We start from the raw sequence: 20,413 nt of genomic DNA, 5'->3' as shown, positions 1-20,413 counted from the left end.
CTCAAAGGGAAAGCTACAAATAGTTTTGGGGAGAAGCTTCAGAAAAGGAAAATTCTGTCTACAAATAAGGAAAAAACCCAAATGATCAAAGTCACTAAAAAAAAAAAGGGAGTGAGCTGCCTTAGGAAGTAATGCATTTCCCATCAAATGGAGGTCTTCAAGTAGAAATTGTTAGGGATGCTATCTATGGCATAATGCTTCAGGTATGAACTGGTCTGGATTATCTCTGCATCCCTTCCAGTTCTGGGATTTTGTCTCCCTAGAAAGCTTTATGTCAAGCCTAGAAACACCTAGCTTCCATATAATCAAATCTGTACCCAAATTTTAAGAATCATCATAATTTAAACCACTATAGAGAAGCTAACATTACCTGAGTGGATAAGCATGTGCTGCTTAAGGTTCTGAATGCGGGTGAATCGGACCCCACAAGTTGGACACTGAAAAGGCCTATCTGGACCATTTGGACTTGGTCGTTCTGTGCTGCTGGTAGAAGGAGCAATGTAGAGTTGGTAGGGATACTGAACATTTTCCAATCTAAAAAACAAACAAAAAAAACCAAGAACCACAAAAGGCATCCATATTTTCATTTTAAGGCCGGGCAAATATATAACTGAAGTATTTTAGGCAAGCCAAATAAATTTTAAATGACTTTTCCAAACTTATTTTCATGACTGATGGATTAGAAAGCCAGTATCTGAAGCATTATGAAAAACATAAAAAACTCCTCTAAATTAAGAATAAAGAATGTTCAGAATCATTGGTTAAACTTGGATCTGAAATAACAGGGACATATATATATATATATGTGTGTGTATATGTATATGTGTGTGTGTGTATATATATATATATATATATATATATGTATGTATAAATGGTTTGACCCTTTCATTCCTTTAATTTTAATAAGTTTCTCCTTGAACCAGATGTTTCTCAGATGAATATTAGTATTTATCTTACTAAAGTTTTATACCTGCTAACTCCCAAATGCCATGATATATAATTCAGCTAAATTCCTCAATGTTTATGGATTTACATTTTGTTTCCTTCATTAGGATCTAAGTTTCTTGAGGGCAAGAAGTATTTGTTTTTTCCCTCTGTATTCCTGTTGCTTAACACAATGCCTGGCAAAGAGTAGCACTTAATAAATGCTTGCTAAATTGATGAATGAGTATTTTATCTGCTCAGTTTCTGTTCTTCCCTCAGACACATAAACAGTACAATTTCAAAAAAGATAACTCAATGTGTAATTTTGAAAAGATTAAGTATTTTACAGAAATTAACACTTTTCTTATCTAGTTTATGTTTTTCCAATAAAATGGAACACTATTGATTTCTATGTGAACTAATAAGATCCAATTTATAAACACCAACAAAAAAATTTTTAATATTATATAGTTTCAGGAACCACAACCGTGTTTGATAAAGAACATTATGAAAAGAGATAGTGCCCTTTAAACAAATCCTTGGGCTCAAGCAGAAAAATTGTTCAAGAGTACCTATAACAAGTCTTCCTACTTGAGTACTTACATTTCCTGCCCTGAAGACTGCTACTTGACACCTTTCTCTACAACCCCACTATTTTATGCTCACCATTTCCAATTAGCATTACATTTTGTACTAGAAAGTATAATTAATACCCTACACCAGGCTAATACTAAATTTGCAAACAAATACAGTGAAACCGTTTGTTAGTACTTTTTGTTATGGAGCAGAACTTATAATTTATGGATGCATGTATACCCAAGTACCTAAAAGGATGTTATATGAACAAGAACTGCACAGGATCAGAAAGTATGGATGGGCAGAGATTAGTAGCAACTCCAATTGAGTAGAAGTGGAAGAGACCATGGCATCCTAATAATTCTGTCCTTACCGATCTTCATCATCTGCATGAGTATTAGTGCTGGAGGTGCTTTGAAGTGTAGGTAGTCCTTCAGTGACTCCTTCATCTACTGAGCCTGTAAAGAAGAAAAGATAATGCTCATCAGATATGCACTCAGATATTTAAAGTAAGAAAAATTCACTGGGTTACTTGTAAGCAATTTCTCTTGGTCTGTAATAGGCTGGTACCTGTGGCCATAAATCAATGAAATAAAACATTTATTAATATGTCTAGTAAGTGCAAGGCGCGAGTTAGTAACAATGGACATTCTTATGATGCTTTCATACAGTGATGGACTCAGTAAAAGTAAAATGCTTGCAGTTAAAATACAATGGCAGACTGCTATGTTCATGAGTTGTCTGTTTTTAGAAGTTGTTTTACCTTTTCCCTCACTAAGCTAGCATTTCTTGCTGCTGCCAGTGTGTTCCTCTATAGCAATTCCCCATTTGGCTTCTAATTTGCTATGGACTGAGAAAACAGACAACCAAGATTACCAAAGCTGTGTTTAAAACATGTGCAAACAGGCTTTGACTTGAGGGCCTGAAAAGCTCTCCTACACAAAGAGTTCGTGAACTTCAGTGTAGAAAATGACATCTAAGTTGGTTTCTCAGATAGTTCCATACTTCCTGGTTTTTGGCTGTGTTCCAATTAGTTGGGATCATCAGTTAAGTAATCCCTGCATAAATGAAGTGCAAACAGGCAAAACTATGTAAAGTTTTAGCTCACAAATTTCTTTCTTTTTTATTTTGGCTAGGCAATGGGGTTAAGTGACTTGCCCAGGGGTCACCCAGCTAGTAACTGTTACATGCCTGAGGCCGGATTTGAATCAGGCCCTCCTGAATACAGGGCCATCACAAATTTCTTAGGCACTGCTAAAACTGCTTCTGTTACTGGGCAGAGAACCAGGATAGGCTTATTATGATGCTTGTAAGAAAGAAGAACCAAATACATTTTAGCAAGTTCTTTTAGATATGAATTAGCTTATCAACGTTTTTAGAAATGAATTAGCCATCAGAATCAGCATGTCTGATTTTACTGAAAAGAGACGTCAAATATTGCATCATTTTGAACTATTCCCCTTACTATATATTCTTTCTTGTCCAATTTTTGGCCCTTATATATTTCCTATATAGCTAAGAGATTGTGAGTGGTCAGAAAGTAGATGCATTCTGTTTTTACAGGGACATCTATATTAAATATACCAGAAGCCAGAAAGAAAAACCATTCTGAACCAATTTAGTTTAGAACAAGAAAACCTGACATAAAATCAGGGCATCTGTCAAACCCTAACCACATAACAGATGTTATACATACTCTCATCACAGAGCAAACAGATGATTAAAAAAAAAAAAGGACCACATTAGTCAGGCTTATAACTCAATTTTAATTCAACAGAACTTTATTAGATCAGGAGATACTTTAATGAAATAGCATTTTGATAAAATATCAAAACAAAAATTTTCTTGATTACTCAAAGGAGTCTGCTGCTAGAAACTGGGAGTGGAATTTTGACAATTGTCTGTCTTTCTTCTTGTGAAACAAGAAGGCTGGGTCAAGGAGAAAAACTTGCTTTACAAGGGAAGTAGGCTGGAATCTCCTAGCTCAAAAAACGTGTGTGGTCAGGTAATTTGGGTAGGCTAATCTTCACTTCCTGGTTTTATGATTTGGTTTCTCATATACCTTTCTTAATTTGACAGAAGGTAGTACTAGAAATATCTCTAGATTGTGCCCTAGGGAGGCTCCAGCTTTTTACCACAACCTTGTTACTTACCCTCACCAATCTGACTCATAGCTGATGCTAATGAAATGTAAAATGGTTTTCTGTAGGTTAATCCCATCTTCACATTATTACCTCTGCCTTTTTTCTTAACCACTACTTATTATACAAAAGTGATTTATACTCAATAATAGCAGTTAGCATTTCATAATTTGCAAATGCTTTACATATATTATCTTATTCAACCCTCCCAACAGGCCTGTGAAGGACTGTAGGTATTTTACAACTGAGGAAACTAAGGCTTAACGACATGAAGGGATTTGCCCACGGTCATATACATTTATTAAATGTCAGAAGCGGGATCTGAACACAGGTCTTCTTAACTCCAATGTCCTCTCCTACTTATCTTCAGACTGAATATCTGTACATGCTAAATCTAATGGTCTGCGAGTTCAAAACATGTCAAATTTAATTCTTCTTTTCCTATCCTAGGCCAGGAGATAGTCTGGCTTTAAAGGCATCCTTACAGGAGGCAAAGGGGAATAAAAAGTATCATGGTTTAACACAGAAGTTAAGATATCATCATAATGAATTCCACAGATAATCAAACTGTTGCATTATAGTGGAATTTCAGATAATGAATACTTTGTTAGAAATTACTTTTACAGTACCACAATTCTAATCCCTTGAGCTCAGTATCTCTAAGAGCCCTCCTTGACTTCTCTCTGCATATTCAGCATTCTCCTTGTATTCAGTCACCAAGGAACTGGATACAAAAGATGATTCCCAGCAATATTTTCTCTAAGGAGTTTTAAGGCTAAATGTAATGATCTCTGCTCAGTCCTCCTTTTTTGATACAACCTCCTCTCTGAGTTTTCTTAACAGTACATTTTTCTGGCTCTCTTCCTCTATACTTAAACATGGCTTTTCAGTATACTTTGTTGGATCCTTTTCCTTGTCTATCCCCTTTTCAAAGTATTCCCAGGGCTCTGCCTTAGGTCTTCTTTCTCTGGTCTTTCCATTCTTGAACTCATTAGCTCCCATGTGTTCAACTGTCATCTCTACATAAATGACTCCCAAATCTACACATCAGCTTCCACCTCTCTTCAAAGCTGCAACCCTACATCACCAACCACCTACCTGTGTAGTGTCATTATACGGTTATCCCATCATCTCAAATTCAACAAAAAAAAAGAGCTCACTACCTTTGCGTCCCCAAAACTCTACCTCCATCCTCTTCTGAATTCTGTATTTCTACCAATGATACCATCAATTGGTTGCTTAATTTTATTACCTTACACACTATCTTCTCCTTTATCTTTCATATCCAATGAATTGGTAAATCATGTTGATTCTATATCCAAGACACGTACCCTGTTTTGTCCACTCGCACAGACATACCCTATGTTCAGGACCTTATCACCTTTCAACTGAACCACCAAAAAAACTTTCCAATTAGGTTCTTGGTCTCATGTCTTCCCTGACTTTTCCAATCCATACTCTACACAGCCATGGGAACTGATATTTCTAAAATATGACTGCTCAAGAAGCTTTAACGTCTCCCAATAGCTTCTAAAACCTTCAAAATCTGGATACAATCTTATTTTTCCATGCTGATCTCATATTACTCCCTAAACACACTCTACAACCCAAAATTTCCTCTATATATGACATTCCATCTCCTGCCTCTTTGTCTTTGCATTGGTTGTCACTAACGTTGGAATGCTCTCTTCCTGTAGAATTTGTAGTTTTCTTTAAATAATAGCTCAAGTGCCACTTCCTAAAGAAGGCCTTCCTTCCTGACCCTCCAATTATTAGTGCCCCCCTGCTGCTCCCAAATCATTTTTCATTTATTCAGTATATGCTTATATATGTACATACTGTTTTCCTAGTCTTTGTATCCCTAGGGCCTGGCATACAACACTATTTGGTTGAAATGAATTACTCTGAACATAAATAAAAATAAAGTGTCACACACACACAGAAGATTCCAACTTCTTTCCTCTTCTAAGCTCCTGGAAATCTTTGTATACTGTTAAGGTATTTAGGTCTGTATACTGTTAAGGTAGTTAAGGCAGGGTTTTTTTTTGTTGTTGATGGTGGTTTGGCAAGTGGTGTGAATGGGGTAAGAAGAGGAAATGGAAGCAGAAAAAGCTTTTCTTATACACTTTATTATTTGCTCTAAAGATTTCCTTGTCTCATTAACATAAAACAATAATGTAACTATGAGATGGGGTAGGGCAAATTATTTTAATTAGAATACAGCCTTTTAATGGTATTTACTATAAAGGGGTATCACCTATATTTAGTTATATCAACTCTGCTTAATTATTTCAACAAAAACTTAAAACATTTGTTCTGAGTTTTAGTGAAATGTTAGAAAAAAATGACATTTCACACCATTATTTAGAAAGATATTCAACTTCTATATGCTGTTAAGAATTTTTACACCAGTACTAAAATGATCAAACCTAATTAACAGAATTTCTTATATTAGTCATGGTCTAATGAGTTTTCATTGGCATGACTTATCTAGGGTTTTATGACGGCTATACCACCAAAATGGAGACTCTGAAAAATAAGCTGAAAAGGCTTTGGGTCTGGTTCTGTTATGGACTGTATGTCTCTCATATAAGGACAAGCATATCTAGGTTTAAACATTCATCAACAGGGTGGCTACAGGGTGATAATTTATTATCTATTAAGTTGTATCCACAATGGAAGGAATACTAACATTCAGTGGTTTCAAAACTATAGATCCTTAAAAGTAATGAAATAATTATGCATGATGTAGCTTTCTTCTGGAGGTCCCAAAGGTATGTTCAGGTCAAAAGAATCTTTTCATTCAAGAATTTAAAAGTTTTTAACATACCCTTTCCTTTTCCCTGCTTTCTACTCTTCAAAAAAAAAAAAGACAGAGGGCAGCTAGGTGTTGAAGTGGATAGAGTTCCGGGCCCTGGAGTCAGGAGGACCTGAGTTCAAATCTGGCCTCAGACATCTGACACTTACTAGCTGTGTGACCCTGGGCAAGTCACTTAACCCCACTGCCTAGCCAAAAACCAAAACAAAACAAAAAACCAACCAACCAAACAAACAAAAACGACAGGATTCTAACCTCTTAAATATCCTAGGTAAATAAATACTTTGTGTTTGAGGCTACTGCACTTCAAAAAACATTTATTAAGCGTGTACATGGCAGCTTGCTCTACCATGTGCTAAGGGAAATGCAAAAAAATGATTCAAATGGTAAGTACACTGAACACCAGGCTGAATTTTGAACTTTATTTGGTAGGCAACAGGAAAGCATTAAATGACTTCTGAATGGGAGTAACATTATTAGGTCCTTATATATGGAAAATCTAGCAGCATTGTGGAGGACAAACTGGAACAAGCACAGAGTAGATGACTGAGTTAAGAATCCCAAATCACCTCACAATCAAATGAGCAAAGAGCAAAGAGGACAAGAGACAATAAACATTTATACAGTGCCTTCTATGTGCCAGGTACTGTGCTAAGCATTTTTATAATTATTATTTCAACATCCAGCCAGGTAGATGCTGTTATTATCACTCCCATTTTATAGGTGAAGAAACTGAGGCAAACTGAAGTTAAAGGCAAACCTTGTTCAGGTTTAAACTATTAAGTGTCTGAGCCTGGATTTGAACTCAGGTCTTCCTGACTCCAGGCCCAGCACTGTATCCACTGTGCCACCTAGCTTCCTGTAAAAAAGACAGGAAAAGCCATTATTAGAAGGTTTATGTGAAGAAAATCATGAGTTCACCGATCATGGAACTGTAGCTTGGTTCAACTACTCTGGAAAGTAACTTGAAATTATATAAGAACAGACATTAAATTGTTCATACCCTTTGACCCAGAGATTCCACACTACTGGGACAATACCCCAGAGGAGATTAATGACAGCAAGAAAAATTCATATATGCAAAAATATTCACAGTAGCATTATCTATAACAAAAAGCTGGAGACAAAAGTGAGTCCAACAATCACGGAACGGTTGAATTGTTCAATGAACTATGAATACAACAGAAAATTATTATACTTTAAGGCATAACGAAATATGAAGAACTTTGGAAAATATAGGAAGACTTATAATGAAGTAAGCAAGTCGACAATGACAAGCAAAAAAAATATCATGGTCAAATACAATGGTCAATATTAGTATCATACCATTACAGCTAGAGGACACATCTTTTCCTTGTATTAACAATCACATACTAACTGGGGAGAATGTAATTTGTAAGGGAGGTTGCTTGTCTACTGTATCAAAATAAAAGGCATTTTAAAAAAGGACAAATGCAACAAACACTTATTAAGTCTCAATTATGTGTTACAAGGTAATGTGCTAGGTCCTGAGGATAACAACAAAAATGAACAAACTGTACCTGTCCTAAAGGAACTTACAATTTAGGTGAATGAGAATGAGGGCTCATATTAGAGTAGTGGTAGGGGGAACAGAAGATATGAAAGATGCAGGAGAAACGTGAGACCAAATCAGTGTGACTTGGGAGGTGAAGGAGAAAGAGGAGTAAAAAACAATACCAAGATTTTGAACAAAATCAACGGAAAAAATGATAGCGCTACCTACTCCAAAGGGGTTGCAGAAAGAGCATCAGAAGCTACTACACTGGAAAGAAAGTGGTTACCCATCATTTATGGAATGGTTGAATAAAATGTGGCATATAAATGAAGAGAATGGAATACTACCAAGAAATAATCATTATAAGGGATTCAGGGAAGCATGAGAAATCTTTTATGCTTAAGTGGTCTGGAGTGAAGAAAGAACAATTAGAAGAATATATACAATGACAAAAATAATTCAAATTGATGATGATGATAACATTTACATAGCACTTTCACAATCTGCAAAGCATTTTTAAAAATACCTCATTTTATCCTCACAACAACCCTGAAAAGTAGATGCTAATTGTTGTTCAGTTGTGTCTGACTCCTTGTGACTCCAGTGGCAAAGATTCTGGAGTGGTTTGCCATTTCCTTCTCCAGTTCATTTGACAGATGAAAAAACTGAGGCAAACAGGGTTAAGTGACTTGCCCAGGGTCACACAGCTAATGAGTTATCTGAGGCCACATTTGAACTCAGGAAGATGAGTCTTCCTAACTCCAGCCCCAGTGCTCTATTCACGAACCACCTAGCTGCCCTTTATTCTGATTTTAGAGATAAGGAAACTGAGAGGCTGAAAGAGCGTAAATGACTTGCCAGGAGTCACACTGTTAGTGTCTGAGACAGGATTTGAACTCAGGTCTTCCTGACTCCAAGTCCAAAGGCAGCTGAACTTTGATTAAAGGCAACAACCGATACTGATTTCAGAGAACAGATTTGTGCCAAAGAGGGAGTCTGTGGGGAAGAGAAGTTAAAAAGTGTGTGTGTGTGGGGTGTGTATGTGTGTGTATGTATGCTTGTGTGCATGCATGCAGCAGGGTTGGGGGGGGGAGGTACAGAAAGGGGAAATGCTGGTGCTTTGTAATATATAGTAAAATATCTATGGTATAAAAAGCCAAACATTAAAAAACTGGAACAATGAAAATAGTGGTACCTCTGACATACTTCCTTCAGGAAGGGGAGAGATGAGGAGGCCCAAAGTCCTTTTATCCAAACAACAACTAAACAAGAATATGTGGTGCAACATGCCAAATAAGCAATTACCTACTCTTTGCTTGAAGGGTGAAATACAACTTCCTATCAAAGCCCATTCCACTTGTGGATAGCTTGAATACAGAATCTTTCACTTATACCTGCTTAAATTTGCCTCTTTGCAACTTCGACCCATTATTCCTAGTTTTGCTCTCTGGGGCAAAAAGCAAGCTTAATTTCTCCTCCATATATTAGCCCTTCAAATATTTGAAGACAATTCTCAGGTTTTCTTTTCTTTAGGTTAAAATTTCCCCATTTCTTTCAACTGATTTCTGTACTATTTTTGTATTTAGGCCTCCTATCATCCTGTTTCCTTTTTCAGATATAGTCTAGTTGTTCTTAAAACTGGCACCCAGAACTAAAGACTATTATTGATGTGGTAAAATCAGGGTAGACTACATGAAGAAATTATCATCTCTTTCATTCTATATACTACATCTCTATTAATACTAGAGCATTAGATTTTTTTAACTATCATTTCATATCAGTGATTTGTAACTTGTAGTCCACTAAAATCCCTAGATCTTTTTCAAAGTTCAGTGGCATTTTCTATACCAGTGAAATGAACTTTTGAAAACCAAGTATTGAACATATTACATTTATCTAATTAGATTCAGTCTCTTAAGCTAGTTTTTGGAGATCTTTGTGAATCCTGAATGCCAACCACCATGCTAGCTATTCCCCGCAGTTTTGTATCATCAGCAAATCTGACAAAAATGCCCTCTGTCTTTATTCAAGTCACCAATTTAAAAAAAAATGCTGACCAGTAAAGGACTAAGGTTAGTTCACTAAAAGTCAAGGAAACTTGGTCTGGATATCAAGGGAAATATCTGGACTAGAGATACAGTTATAGGAATCTAATGTAGTGTATTGCCAAGGGGGTGGACAACTAATGTGTACTGAATTAAACTGAGTTAACTATATGACAACAGAATATATGGAAATAATGGAGACGTCATGGGAAAGTGCGAATAGAGGGCCAAGAACAGAACTTTGGGAGTCTTTCTTGTGTTCTCCAGGAAGAAGAACTAGGAAAGAAGAAAGAAGTATAATTACAAAAGTAAGAAGTGTATCTTGAACACCACAATGGACAATGTGATTGTCAATAATTGTCAATAGAATTTAAAGGTAGAGAGGTCAAATGAGCACAAGAAAAGGTCGTCAGACTGAAGTGGACATAAAGAGGTCTCTGGTTATGTTTTAGTAGTGGTAGGGACAAAAGTAATACCGGTAATGAAAAAGTGAGGCCCTGGGCAGAGGAGTTAAAAAAAAAAAAGATCAGAAATTCTTGGGTAAATACATAAATAAGCTGTGATTTCAGCATATGAAATTCCCAATTTTGGGAACACCCTCCCCAAATAAACACTTCAGCCAGTTAACAAAGAGCTGATTAATCTTTGGAAGTTGCCTGAGGCCCACAGAGGTTTTATGACTTGCCCAACCGGTGTTACCTAGCTTGCTGAATGTGAGAGGTGGTATCTGAAGCCAGGTCTTCCTTTCTCCAAGCCTAGCACTCTTTCCACTATGCCATCTTAAGCAGATATCTTGAGCCAAATTCCCAAGCAGGATGTTAAAAGATGACTGATAATGAAAATACCAGAAACTAAAATTAATGATGACATCTTAGTCCTCATTTTCCTTGGGCTCTCTTGTAATTTTTAAGACTGTTGACCAACAACTTTCTTTCGAACTTATCACCCTTGGCATCCATCACACTACATTATTTTATTCTCCAATTTTTCTGGTTCACTCCTTTTTTCGTTTCCTTTGCTGATTTAGTTTTCTGTCACTCCTCAAATATGAATGCTCCCTAAAGTTCAATTCTTTGCCTCTACTCTTTCTTCAGTGAACTATCATTATTATGCATATCCAATCAACAAGTTCTAGGAAATCTTATTTTATAATGTTATATATCCATCTTTTCCTCTTCAATTATATCGTTCCCCCTCTAGTTCAGGTCTTTTACCGTCTTACAGCTGGACGGTTGTCTTCCTGTTTCTAAACTATGATGTCAGATTATTTTCACGTGTCATTCTTTTGCTTCAAAGGGCAAAAAAAAGGGGGGGGAGAGGAGAGAAACAATTAGGCTCTCTACTGTTTTAGAAAAAAGACCAAATTCCTGAGTCTGGTAATAAGGCCCTCTGTAATACAGCACCAACTTATCTTTTAAGCCTTATCTCATACTACTCCCCACAAAAAACTATACTCTGGCCAATCTGTTCCACTCATTATCCACATTTCATTTACTTGGTAAGCATATAGTTTTCTGACATTTCCTGTACTTTGTATTTAATGCCGGTACTGTTAAATTCAGTCTTTCACATATCTATGACTTGCATCCTCCAAAAGACTGTAAACTCCCTGAGTGCAGGAACTACTTCTTATGTTACTTTGTATTCTCTACAACTTCTAGATAAGTGCTTGGCACATAGTCACTCAACAATTACCGATTTGAAATACCAGGGACGAAGGTAATGTGAACAGAATGCTGGCACACAGGTTTGTGTTAAAACTCTCGTTTATGTAATTTACCAATTTTACGACCTTGGGCAAATTTACTTGACACGTCTTCATACGAAAAATGAAGTAACTAGTCAAAATAAGCAGAAAAGTACTGCATTAAGTCTAAATCTATGATCCATAAGGATATTTTTTTTAAGAGAAACGTTCCCAGGGGCAGCTAGGTGGCGCAGTGGATAGAGCACCCGCCCTGGCGTCAGGAGGACCTGAGTTCAAATTCGGCCTCAGACCAAACACTTAACACTTACTAGCTGTGTGACTCTGGGCAAGTGACTGAACAAGGGAGGGAGGGAGGGAAGGGAGGAGGAAGGAGGAGGAAGGAAGGAAGGGAGGAAGGAAGGAAGGAAGGAATGTCCCATTAAAGACTTAGTGGATTTTTTTTCACTCTATGATTATGGTATTCAGTCATGCTTGAAACCTTACTGTTATTTCCTTTCTATTCTCTGCTTCTGTTCCATAAAAATCCACTCATTTGCACTGTCTTCTAAAATAACAAATTAGTAACAAATACAACTTGTAGCAACCTGGTCAACAACAAAAGAAAAAATCCCACATATTCCCAATAATACATGACAATAATGGCCATTATCAACAACTATAGTACTACAACATGTAAAAATACAAAAGACATTATACCTATAGAAGAAGACTGGGGACTAATTAGAAGATCCTCCTGAACTTGCTCACTTCCTGGCACTGTCTGCTGATCACTCAGGGAACTCTGAGATGCACTGACAGGCTGGGACACTTCCTCATGAACTTCCTCATCACTTAACCTTTCCACCTTGACCCGTACATCCTCTTCAGTAACCAGAGGCAAATTAGCCTTTGTACTCTCACATGTCACATAATCAGTCATTCTTCTAGCTGCCTCAGATGGGCCCGGTAGTTCTAAAGTCCTGGGATTTTCTACCTGTTTAACCTTCTCTGACTGAAGCCTTCGATCAATTCCAAACGGAAAAGTCCAAGGAAAAGCTAAGGAAGAGTCAACTGGCTGGTTTCTAGGCTCTGAATAGGAAGCTGAAGAATTTAGCACTTGGGGAGAACTTGTCTGTGTGCTACACTTAAGTGGACTTTCAGGAGACATAACTATGTAGCTTTTACGCTTTCTCCGGGACTCTCGGCAGACAGGAATGGTCCTTTCTACCACACTGCATTCTGAAGACACTGGAGAAAGACTACCATCTCGAGAGGTAAAATTGCCGTTAGAATTGTTTTCTTGCCCAGCATCTAGTCCCTTTTCTTGTTGGTTGTTGGGTGTATTCCATAAAATGCTTGATTTCATGAACTCTGAGCAGGTGCTGGCAACACTAAACATTTGCATATAGCTGGCTGCAGCCAGGACATCAATAATATTTTCTGTGTTAATTGACAGAGTTGCTGTATAAGCATACTCCAAAAGGGGTATAAATCCAGTGACTGTCACATGATGCAAATCCAATACATTCTTGCTGTCATCCTCTGCTTGGCCAACAAGTTTGGTGCGAAAGAAATCACTGCAAGCTGCCAGTACCACCTTGTGTGCTCGAAAGATTTTGTCCTGGACACGAATAGTGATATCACAGAAATGTCCATCATTTCGAAGCATATTTAGCTTTCCAAGCATCTCCTGGCTGTGGGAAGGGGAACTATGAGTAAATGTTTTCACACCCATCTTTTCCTTCCTCTTCTACAGATGCTCTTCAGTGATGCAAATGAATCAGAAATGTCCTAAAAGATATACAAATAAAATATTAATTGCTAGTTTAAACTGTGTTACTTATAAAAGTGAGATTCAAAGTGATTTGGATCATTTTCATGTGATGTCTATGCTACTAGCAAAGATGACATGAGCATTATCAGAGCTTTTTCAAGATATTCCGACTAGACAGGACTGGGTGTTTTTTATTTTTGAACCAATTCAGATAGGAAAGAAACTTCTGGGAATTTCTGAGGCACAAAAAATGGCTCCATAATCTATACATTCTTAATCAGCTACATAGAAGGTCAAGAATACTCTTACTGAGTGGCTATCCTCAGGATATAGATTAGCAAAATAAGTGATATTTGGAAAGGAGTATGTGACAATACAGATAGGTAGTAGCTAACTTAATTGACTTTAGATAAGAAATTTCACATGCTAATTAAGTTAACTACAAAACTTTTATTTCCTAAAAATTAAAAAAATTAAAAAAAAAAGAATTCAAATTCTTGTGCTTCTACATTACATTTTCCCAATTTAGCATAAGGTTTTTTTTTTTAATGATTTATATAAATCACTATATTAACTCAAATGAGTACACAGAGGTGTGAAATAAAATTTTATTTTCTAAAGATAAAAAAAAGATCACTAGTATGAACAAGTTGTTTGTTTGCTACTACGCAATTTTTTTTGGCACCAGACACTAAACCTACAACACATTTTTTTAGCCAAGCTGATGATGTTGAATTTAAATATAATCTCTAAAGACTCAAAATTGTGGTGACTCCAAGGGCAATAGAGAGATCAATGCTGGTCAAAAAAAAAAAGGCTACAATTTATTACCAATGAATACTTTCACTGAAGGGATCGAGTATATTACATTATTCAGAAAATGGATCAATCGTTTACTGAGAACAAATTAAGGGCTGCACTGACGAACCCAAAATAATTATTTAAAATCTTTTGTTTTTACATCTCCTACATTGCCCAATGTGTACTTCCTTCATTCTCTTTTCCTGGATGGTTGTCTCTTATGATGAAGAATAAAAAGAGAGGAAAAGCATGGGAGTTTATCTTCATGTCTTTGTTTTAGAGAAGATTGGCCATTATAACTTCTCAGTATTGTTTGAATTGTTTTGTTGTTCTTTCCACTTACATTGTTTATAGTCATTGTTTTTCTGATTCTATTTACTTCACTTTGTTTTAGTTCATATAAGTTTTCCCAATTTCATTGTTTCTTACAATGTTATTGTATGTGTCATTCATATACCACAACTTGTTTAGCCATTCCCAAACATCAATGGTCATCTACTTTGCTTCCAGTACCCTGCTACTACAAAAAGTGCTGCTACAGGTATTTTGGTATATATGAGGTCTCTCTTTCTGTCACTGACCTTCTTAGAGTATATGCATGTTAGCATTTTTGATGCTTTCTTCCCATAATTCCAAACTTTTCCAGAATGGCAGAACTAATTCAGTGTTCCACTAACAATGCATTAACACACCCACCTTTCTATAACCTCTCCAACACTGACTATTCACCTCTCTTCTCACTGCCAGTTTGCTGAGAATGAGGTGAAACCTTAGAAGTTGTTTTGGTTCATATTCCTCTTCTTATTAGTGCTTTGGAGCATTTTTTTCATATGGTTGCCAATGATTTGCAATTTTTCTTTTGAGAATTGTTCATATCCTCTGACCGTTTATCACTTAGGAAATGGCTTTTGGTTCTATACAGATTAAATGTTTACATGCCTTGAATATCAGACCCTCCAGAAACATTAGATAGATTTCCCCCAGTTGATCATATCCCTTCTTGCCAAAGTTGCACTAATTTTGTAAATGCAAAAATTTTAAATTCAATGTAGTGAAAATTATTTTATTTTCGTAACCGTCCTCTCTTATTTGGCTAAGAATTCACTCCCTAGCCATAACTGTGAAAAGTACCTAATCTGAATTCTCTCATTTTTATAGCATGATTCTTAATATTTTGGTCTCATATCCATTTTGAGTTTACTGTGGTATACGGTATGCATAAATGGTCTAGACCTAATTTTTGGGAGAATTCACATTAACGAAATTACTAGATTACTAACACTAATGTTATTAAAAATAGTACCTACTGTATGATGTTGGCAGGGCATACAAAACTTAGCCCTAAGACATGCAACTCATGAAGAATGCGCCCTTGGCTTGAAAGGACAGATCTAAGAGCTACAGTTTTGGGCTAGATATAACGGAAGAATTCCTAATAATTACACATCTGTTTGAAAGTAGAATAGCATTTTAGAAATAACTGGGGTATTCCAGGATACTGTAGGAAGGAGTGAAAAGTAAGAGTATCGTTGATGGGCTAAGGAAAGAATATCTATATAGATCTTTTCACAACAGTTCCTCAACATGGGGATTCAATAGGGGTATATTAAGAGAACTGCTGAGCAGCAGTTAGCTGAGGTTTATAACTAAATATACAGTAGGGGGAATCAGCTCCATTTACATTACTAATTCTGCTGATGCCCAGCAGCCTAGGCACAGTACTAGAGTAATCCGGTTACTAGTGGCTGACTATCCAGGATGAAGAATTAGAAAGTCAGGGATGTGAAAGTTCCTGTGTGACACATTGTTGAGTAGAAGCCATTTAATTATTAAAAGTGACAAACCAGAAGATCAGGCCTATGAAGAAAAAGGAGTGAAGCCACAGTAGGGCATAAAAAGGACAGAGATTATTGGTATAGGGAGCTCCTAGGTGAGAAAATTCTGTCCACTAATATAAATTGAGAGGTATAAAAAGAATGGCTATCAGAATGTGGCAAAGGAACAACTTTGTAAGGGAGAAAAGGGAGGGAAAAGGGCAGGAGGCTGTGAAGGAAGAGAAGTTTGGGGTCAGAGAATTTCAAAGTTCAAAGATGCTGGAAATAATCTCAGTAAATTTCATAAAATAAGTATGGTTGGAGCAATACCTACTAAGGATCCTGCTACAGAGGCTGCGCTTTATTTTGTGAAGGGTCTACTCCACCCAGGCTAGGTAAGATTTTCCTTAAAAGGTATGTAAAAGAACCATCCCTGAGACTTGATTGGCCTAGGGGACTAAGCCACTGGTGTAGTTTCCTAGTAGCCTAAGTACAAAAGGCAGTACTTGAGAAGTCAGAAGCTCCTCCCTTGATTCCTGCATACCACAAGGACAAATACAAAGGCAGAGAAATTGCGCTCAACTGAATCAATACTGTATCTCTGCTGAATTACCTTCCTATGCTACAGCTAAGTAAAGTTCCTTTTGTTAAGTGTTAAGATGAGCTATGAGTAACTTATTTCAGTACAATTCTGAACCAGAACCATTAGATCAAATTTGGGATTTTGTGAGCAATGATACTGGAGTGATTTGCCATTTAGGAAACTGAGGCAAACAGGGTCGAGTGACTTGCCCAGGGTCACAGACCTAGTAAGTGTCTGAGCCCAAATTTGAACTCAGGAAGATGAGTCTTCCTGACTCCAGGCTCAACACTCTATCCACTGGACCACCTAGCTGTCCTGTAGGCCTGGCCTACAATATAAAATAAAAGATACCATGTTGCTGTGTAGTTGAAGTGGTAAAGGGGAAGAAGTTAGAACAGAAGAGGCTGGGGAATGATGTGGACAGTATGTTCAAGGGATTAAAATTATGAAGACTGAGGATGATGGCATGCAGGCAGATACTAGGGTAGAGAGAAAAGACTTTGATCCAGTACTGAAGTCACTGAATTTGGGAACTGGCAGTAAGACTATGTCAAATAAAAATATATAATCAAAGTGGTATAGCTAAATTATAATGACAGTATGAATAAATCTCCAGGTTAAGTTATTCAACTCGCTTAACAGTAATTTAAAGATAAACAGTCTTTTCCAGGTTTCTTTCCATGTTTTCACTATAATTTCTTACTAGTTCACCTTACTTTTATCCTTCAGGCTCAAGTTTAGCTCTCTTAACAGCCTCAGTCTCTAGAAAGGTCAGGTCTTGTATGGAAACTGCAAAGAAAAATTTTCTTGTACGGAACTGCAGAATTCTGTAGAAGGGAGCTCCTCATGGACACAAAGAAAAATTCTTTCTATATCATTCCCATATAAATAGCCATTCCTTTTCTACTTTAATACTTCTAAGAATACAGAAATCATTAGTTCATGAAGCAACCACTTCCATTACTATACAATTCTGGCTTTTAGAAGGTTCTAATAGTAAGCCAAAATCTGATTCCCTATAATTTTTTGTCCATAGGCCTTTTGGAGCAACAACTGTCAATCGATTCATATTTATTAAGTACCTACCATGTGCCAGACATATGATAGTCCTTCCACTATCCGCAAAAGTTTCTAATGTGATCTTTTCTTTTCTAGCTACAATCTCATGCATAATCAACTTTCCTGATCCCTCATTTTCTCTGGTCACCACTATAGCCTGTAAATGTTCCTCTTAAACTGTGGCACAGTATTCTAACTACATACGATTTTTTAGGAGCACAGATTGGTACTATAATTTTTCTATAATCTGAATGCTAACAGACCTAAATTCTGTTAGCTCTTTTAGCAGCAATTTTTGTGGCCAACTTTTTTACCTGTGCTGCCTGCTGTTCAGTTTTTTTGAACCAAGCTCCAGTATCAACTTATATTGCAGAGGGTTGTACAGAATGATTGCTCAAGTATCAAGTTTTACTAAGTGCCTATTAAGTATCCAGCATTTCAAAATTAACAAAAGTCTGTAGGCTTTTAAGCAGAAGTTTCATGGTAAATAAGAGTCCAGTATGCTGACAGGAGTATATAGGCTGGATGGGAAAAGAGAATGCAAAGTGTCACATAGAAAACTAATGATGCTTAATGTTAACCCTGATAATGAAAATATACTAGGTTAGGAAAACAATTACAATAGAGATTTCCAGAATCATATTTTTTCTATTAAAATTAAGCTGTATTATTTTAATCCTGATTTTTACCTTGTGTCTGACTTTCTACACAGACACACACACACACACACACACACACACACACACACACACACACACACTCTTTTTTTCTGGTGAGGCAATTGGTGTTAAGTGACTTGCCCAGAGTCACACAGCTAGTGAGTGTTATGTGTCCCAGGCCAGATTTGAACTCAGGTCCTCCTGACTCCAGGTCCGGTACTCTATCCACAGTACCATCTAGCTGCCCCCCTCCACTGATATTACAAGTGGTTTCTAATAGGGGGAAAAAAATGACCGTTTAGACTTTAGAGAAACTGTGATGGTAGGAGGAAATCACAAGTTACTACTTTAAACATGGTTTAAAAATAAAAAAGTAAACTGAAAATTCCTTAAAGTCAAAAGCAATAAATAAGATTTCATGAGAGTATTACTCACTTAAACAGTTTTAAAATTATAAGGCCATATAGAATGAGAGATAACAGTCAAGAGAGCTCCATGGACCCATAAAATGTAAAAATGACCTATAAGAATCAGGCTTCTGACACATTGGGTGGATATATGCTATGGAAGAACACTGAAAAGACTCACATAGCATGAGAAAGTATGGAAGGATTTTTGAGAAAGAAAAAGTGGCCCATCTATACTGAGAAGTGTGTCCATTGAAATATTTCAATATGCCAAAAGTGAGGAATCACAAGACAATAAATCTAACATTTATATAGTGCTTTAAGGTTTGCAATGCATTTTACATGTTATCCTCATTTGATCTTCACAACAATGAGACAGGGTGCTATTCTCATTTTGCAGGTGAGGAAAATAAGGTTAAGTGACTTGCTCAGCAATAACACAACAAATATTTGAGGCAGGATTTAACTCAAGTCATCCAGGTACAATATTCTTTCCACTAAGCCAACTAGCTGCTTTCTAACATGCTTAATTAGCATGTTAAACACAAAGCTGTACAAAAATTATGGATTAAAAAAAAAACAAACAAAAACCCATAGGATCACAGCTCTAGAGTTGAAAGGGCCTTTAATGAGCCCAGAAGCTGTAACTTACATACCTTTCTAAGGATCATCCTGTTAAATTCGTTTGTGTATATAATAGCAACTCATTAATTTGAGTCATTTAACGTTTCTGAACCTCGCTTAATTCATCTGTAAATTCAAGAGGATGGACAAAATAGATGCTAAGGTCCTTTCCAACTCAAAATCTATGGCCCTACTAATTCATACTCTGTAGTAATTCATGTGATACTTATTCTACATCCTTTATCTGTGATATATAATATAATGCAAATCTTTTATAAATAACCTACCTAGTTAACTCACCTTAAAGTACTCGTATACATTTTAATAATGCAGCATTTGAAATATAACCATGCAATATACAATTTCAACAACGTTTTTATTAATTAAAAATACTTCCTTCCTGTCTTTTTCCCTCCAAAATTACCAATGCACTACTGCAAGTATATATCCCAACATGCTGTGACTGTTCAGATGTTTCAGTTGTGTCTGACTTCTTTGTGATCTCATTTGGGGTTTTCATAGCAAAAATACTGGAGTGAATTGCCACTTCTTTTGCCAGCTCATTTTACAGATGAGTAAACTGAGGCAAACAAGGTTAAGTGACTTGCCCAGGGTGTCATAGCTTAGTGCCTTAAGCTGGATTTGAACTCATGAAGATGAGTCTTCCTGATTCCAAGCCTAGTGCTTTATGCACTGTATCACCTAGTTGCTCCATATATTAACATACACAATTAATCTTGTCAATTTAGCAATTTTCATAATTTTAAAAAGAAAAAATGATTTAATCATTTTAAAAACCCAACAACCTTGCACTTGTGTGTCAGTTGTGACACAAGAATTAACTATAACTAACCCTTCTACTAAATGAAGAAGTTTTTACTGTAGAGTGATCTTTCAAGATATACCTTTTGCACTGGGCTCTATTATCAATAAAGATGATGTATATAGATTCACAAACAGATGAAAAAACAATCAAAGGGCTTGT

The 20,413-nt window shown here is 36.5% G+C and overlaps 1 protein-coding gene across 6 annotated transcripts in view; it reads right to left on the bottom strand.

Annotated features, from left to right (window-relative positions):
- Positions 1-20,413, bottom strand: part of ZBTB44 (zinc finger and BTB domain containing 44) — a 68,340-nt gene that overhangs the window by 12,834 nt on the left and 35,093 nt on the right. For 3 of the 6 annotated variants that reach the window (XM_020963773.2, XM_020963777.2, XM_020963776.2), the window contains exons 2-4: positions 12,425-13,498; positions 1,874-1,958; positions 371-534 (exon numbers count right to left, since the gene is read on the bottom strand). In XM_020963773.2, the coding sequence (XP_020819432.1) occupies positions 371-534; positions 1,874-1,958; positions 12,425-13,442 (1,267 nt within the window). In that variant the 5' untranslated portion in view covers positions 13,443-13,498. The remainder of the gene's footprint in view (positions 1-370; positions 535-1,873; positions 1,959-12,424; positions 13,499-20,413) is intronic. The other 3 variants (XM_020963774.2, XM_020963775.2, XM_078147099.1) reach the window with 3 other exon arrangements.

The sequence above is a fragment of the Phascolarctos cinereus genome, unplaced genomic scaffold, assembly GCF_003287225.1.
Source record: "Phascolarctos cinereus isolate Bilbo 61053 unplaced genomic scaffold, phaCin_HiC Scaffold_726;HRSCAF=1367, whole genome shotgun sequence".
Classification (NCBI taxonomy): Eukaryota; Metazoa; Chordata; class Mammalia; order Diprotodontia; family Phascolarctidae; genus Phascolarctos; species Phascolarctos cinereus.
The sequence above is the reverse complement of the archived record's forward strand: the minus strand, read 5'-3'. Positions and strand labels throughout refer to the sequence as shown.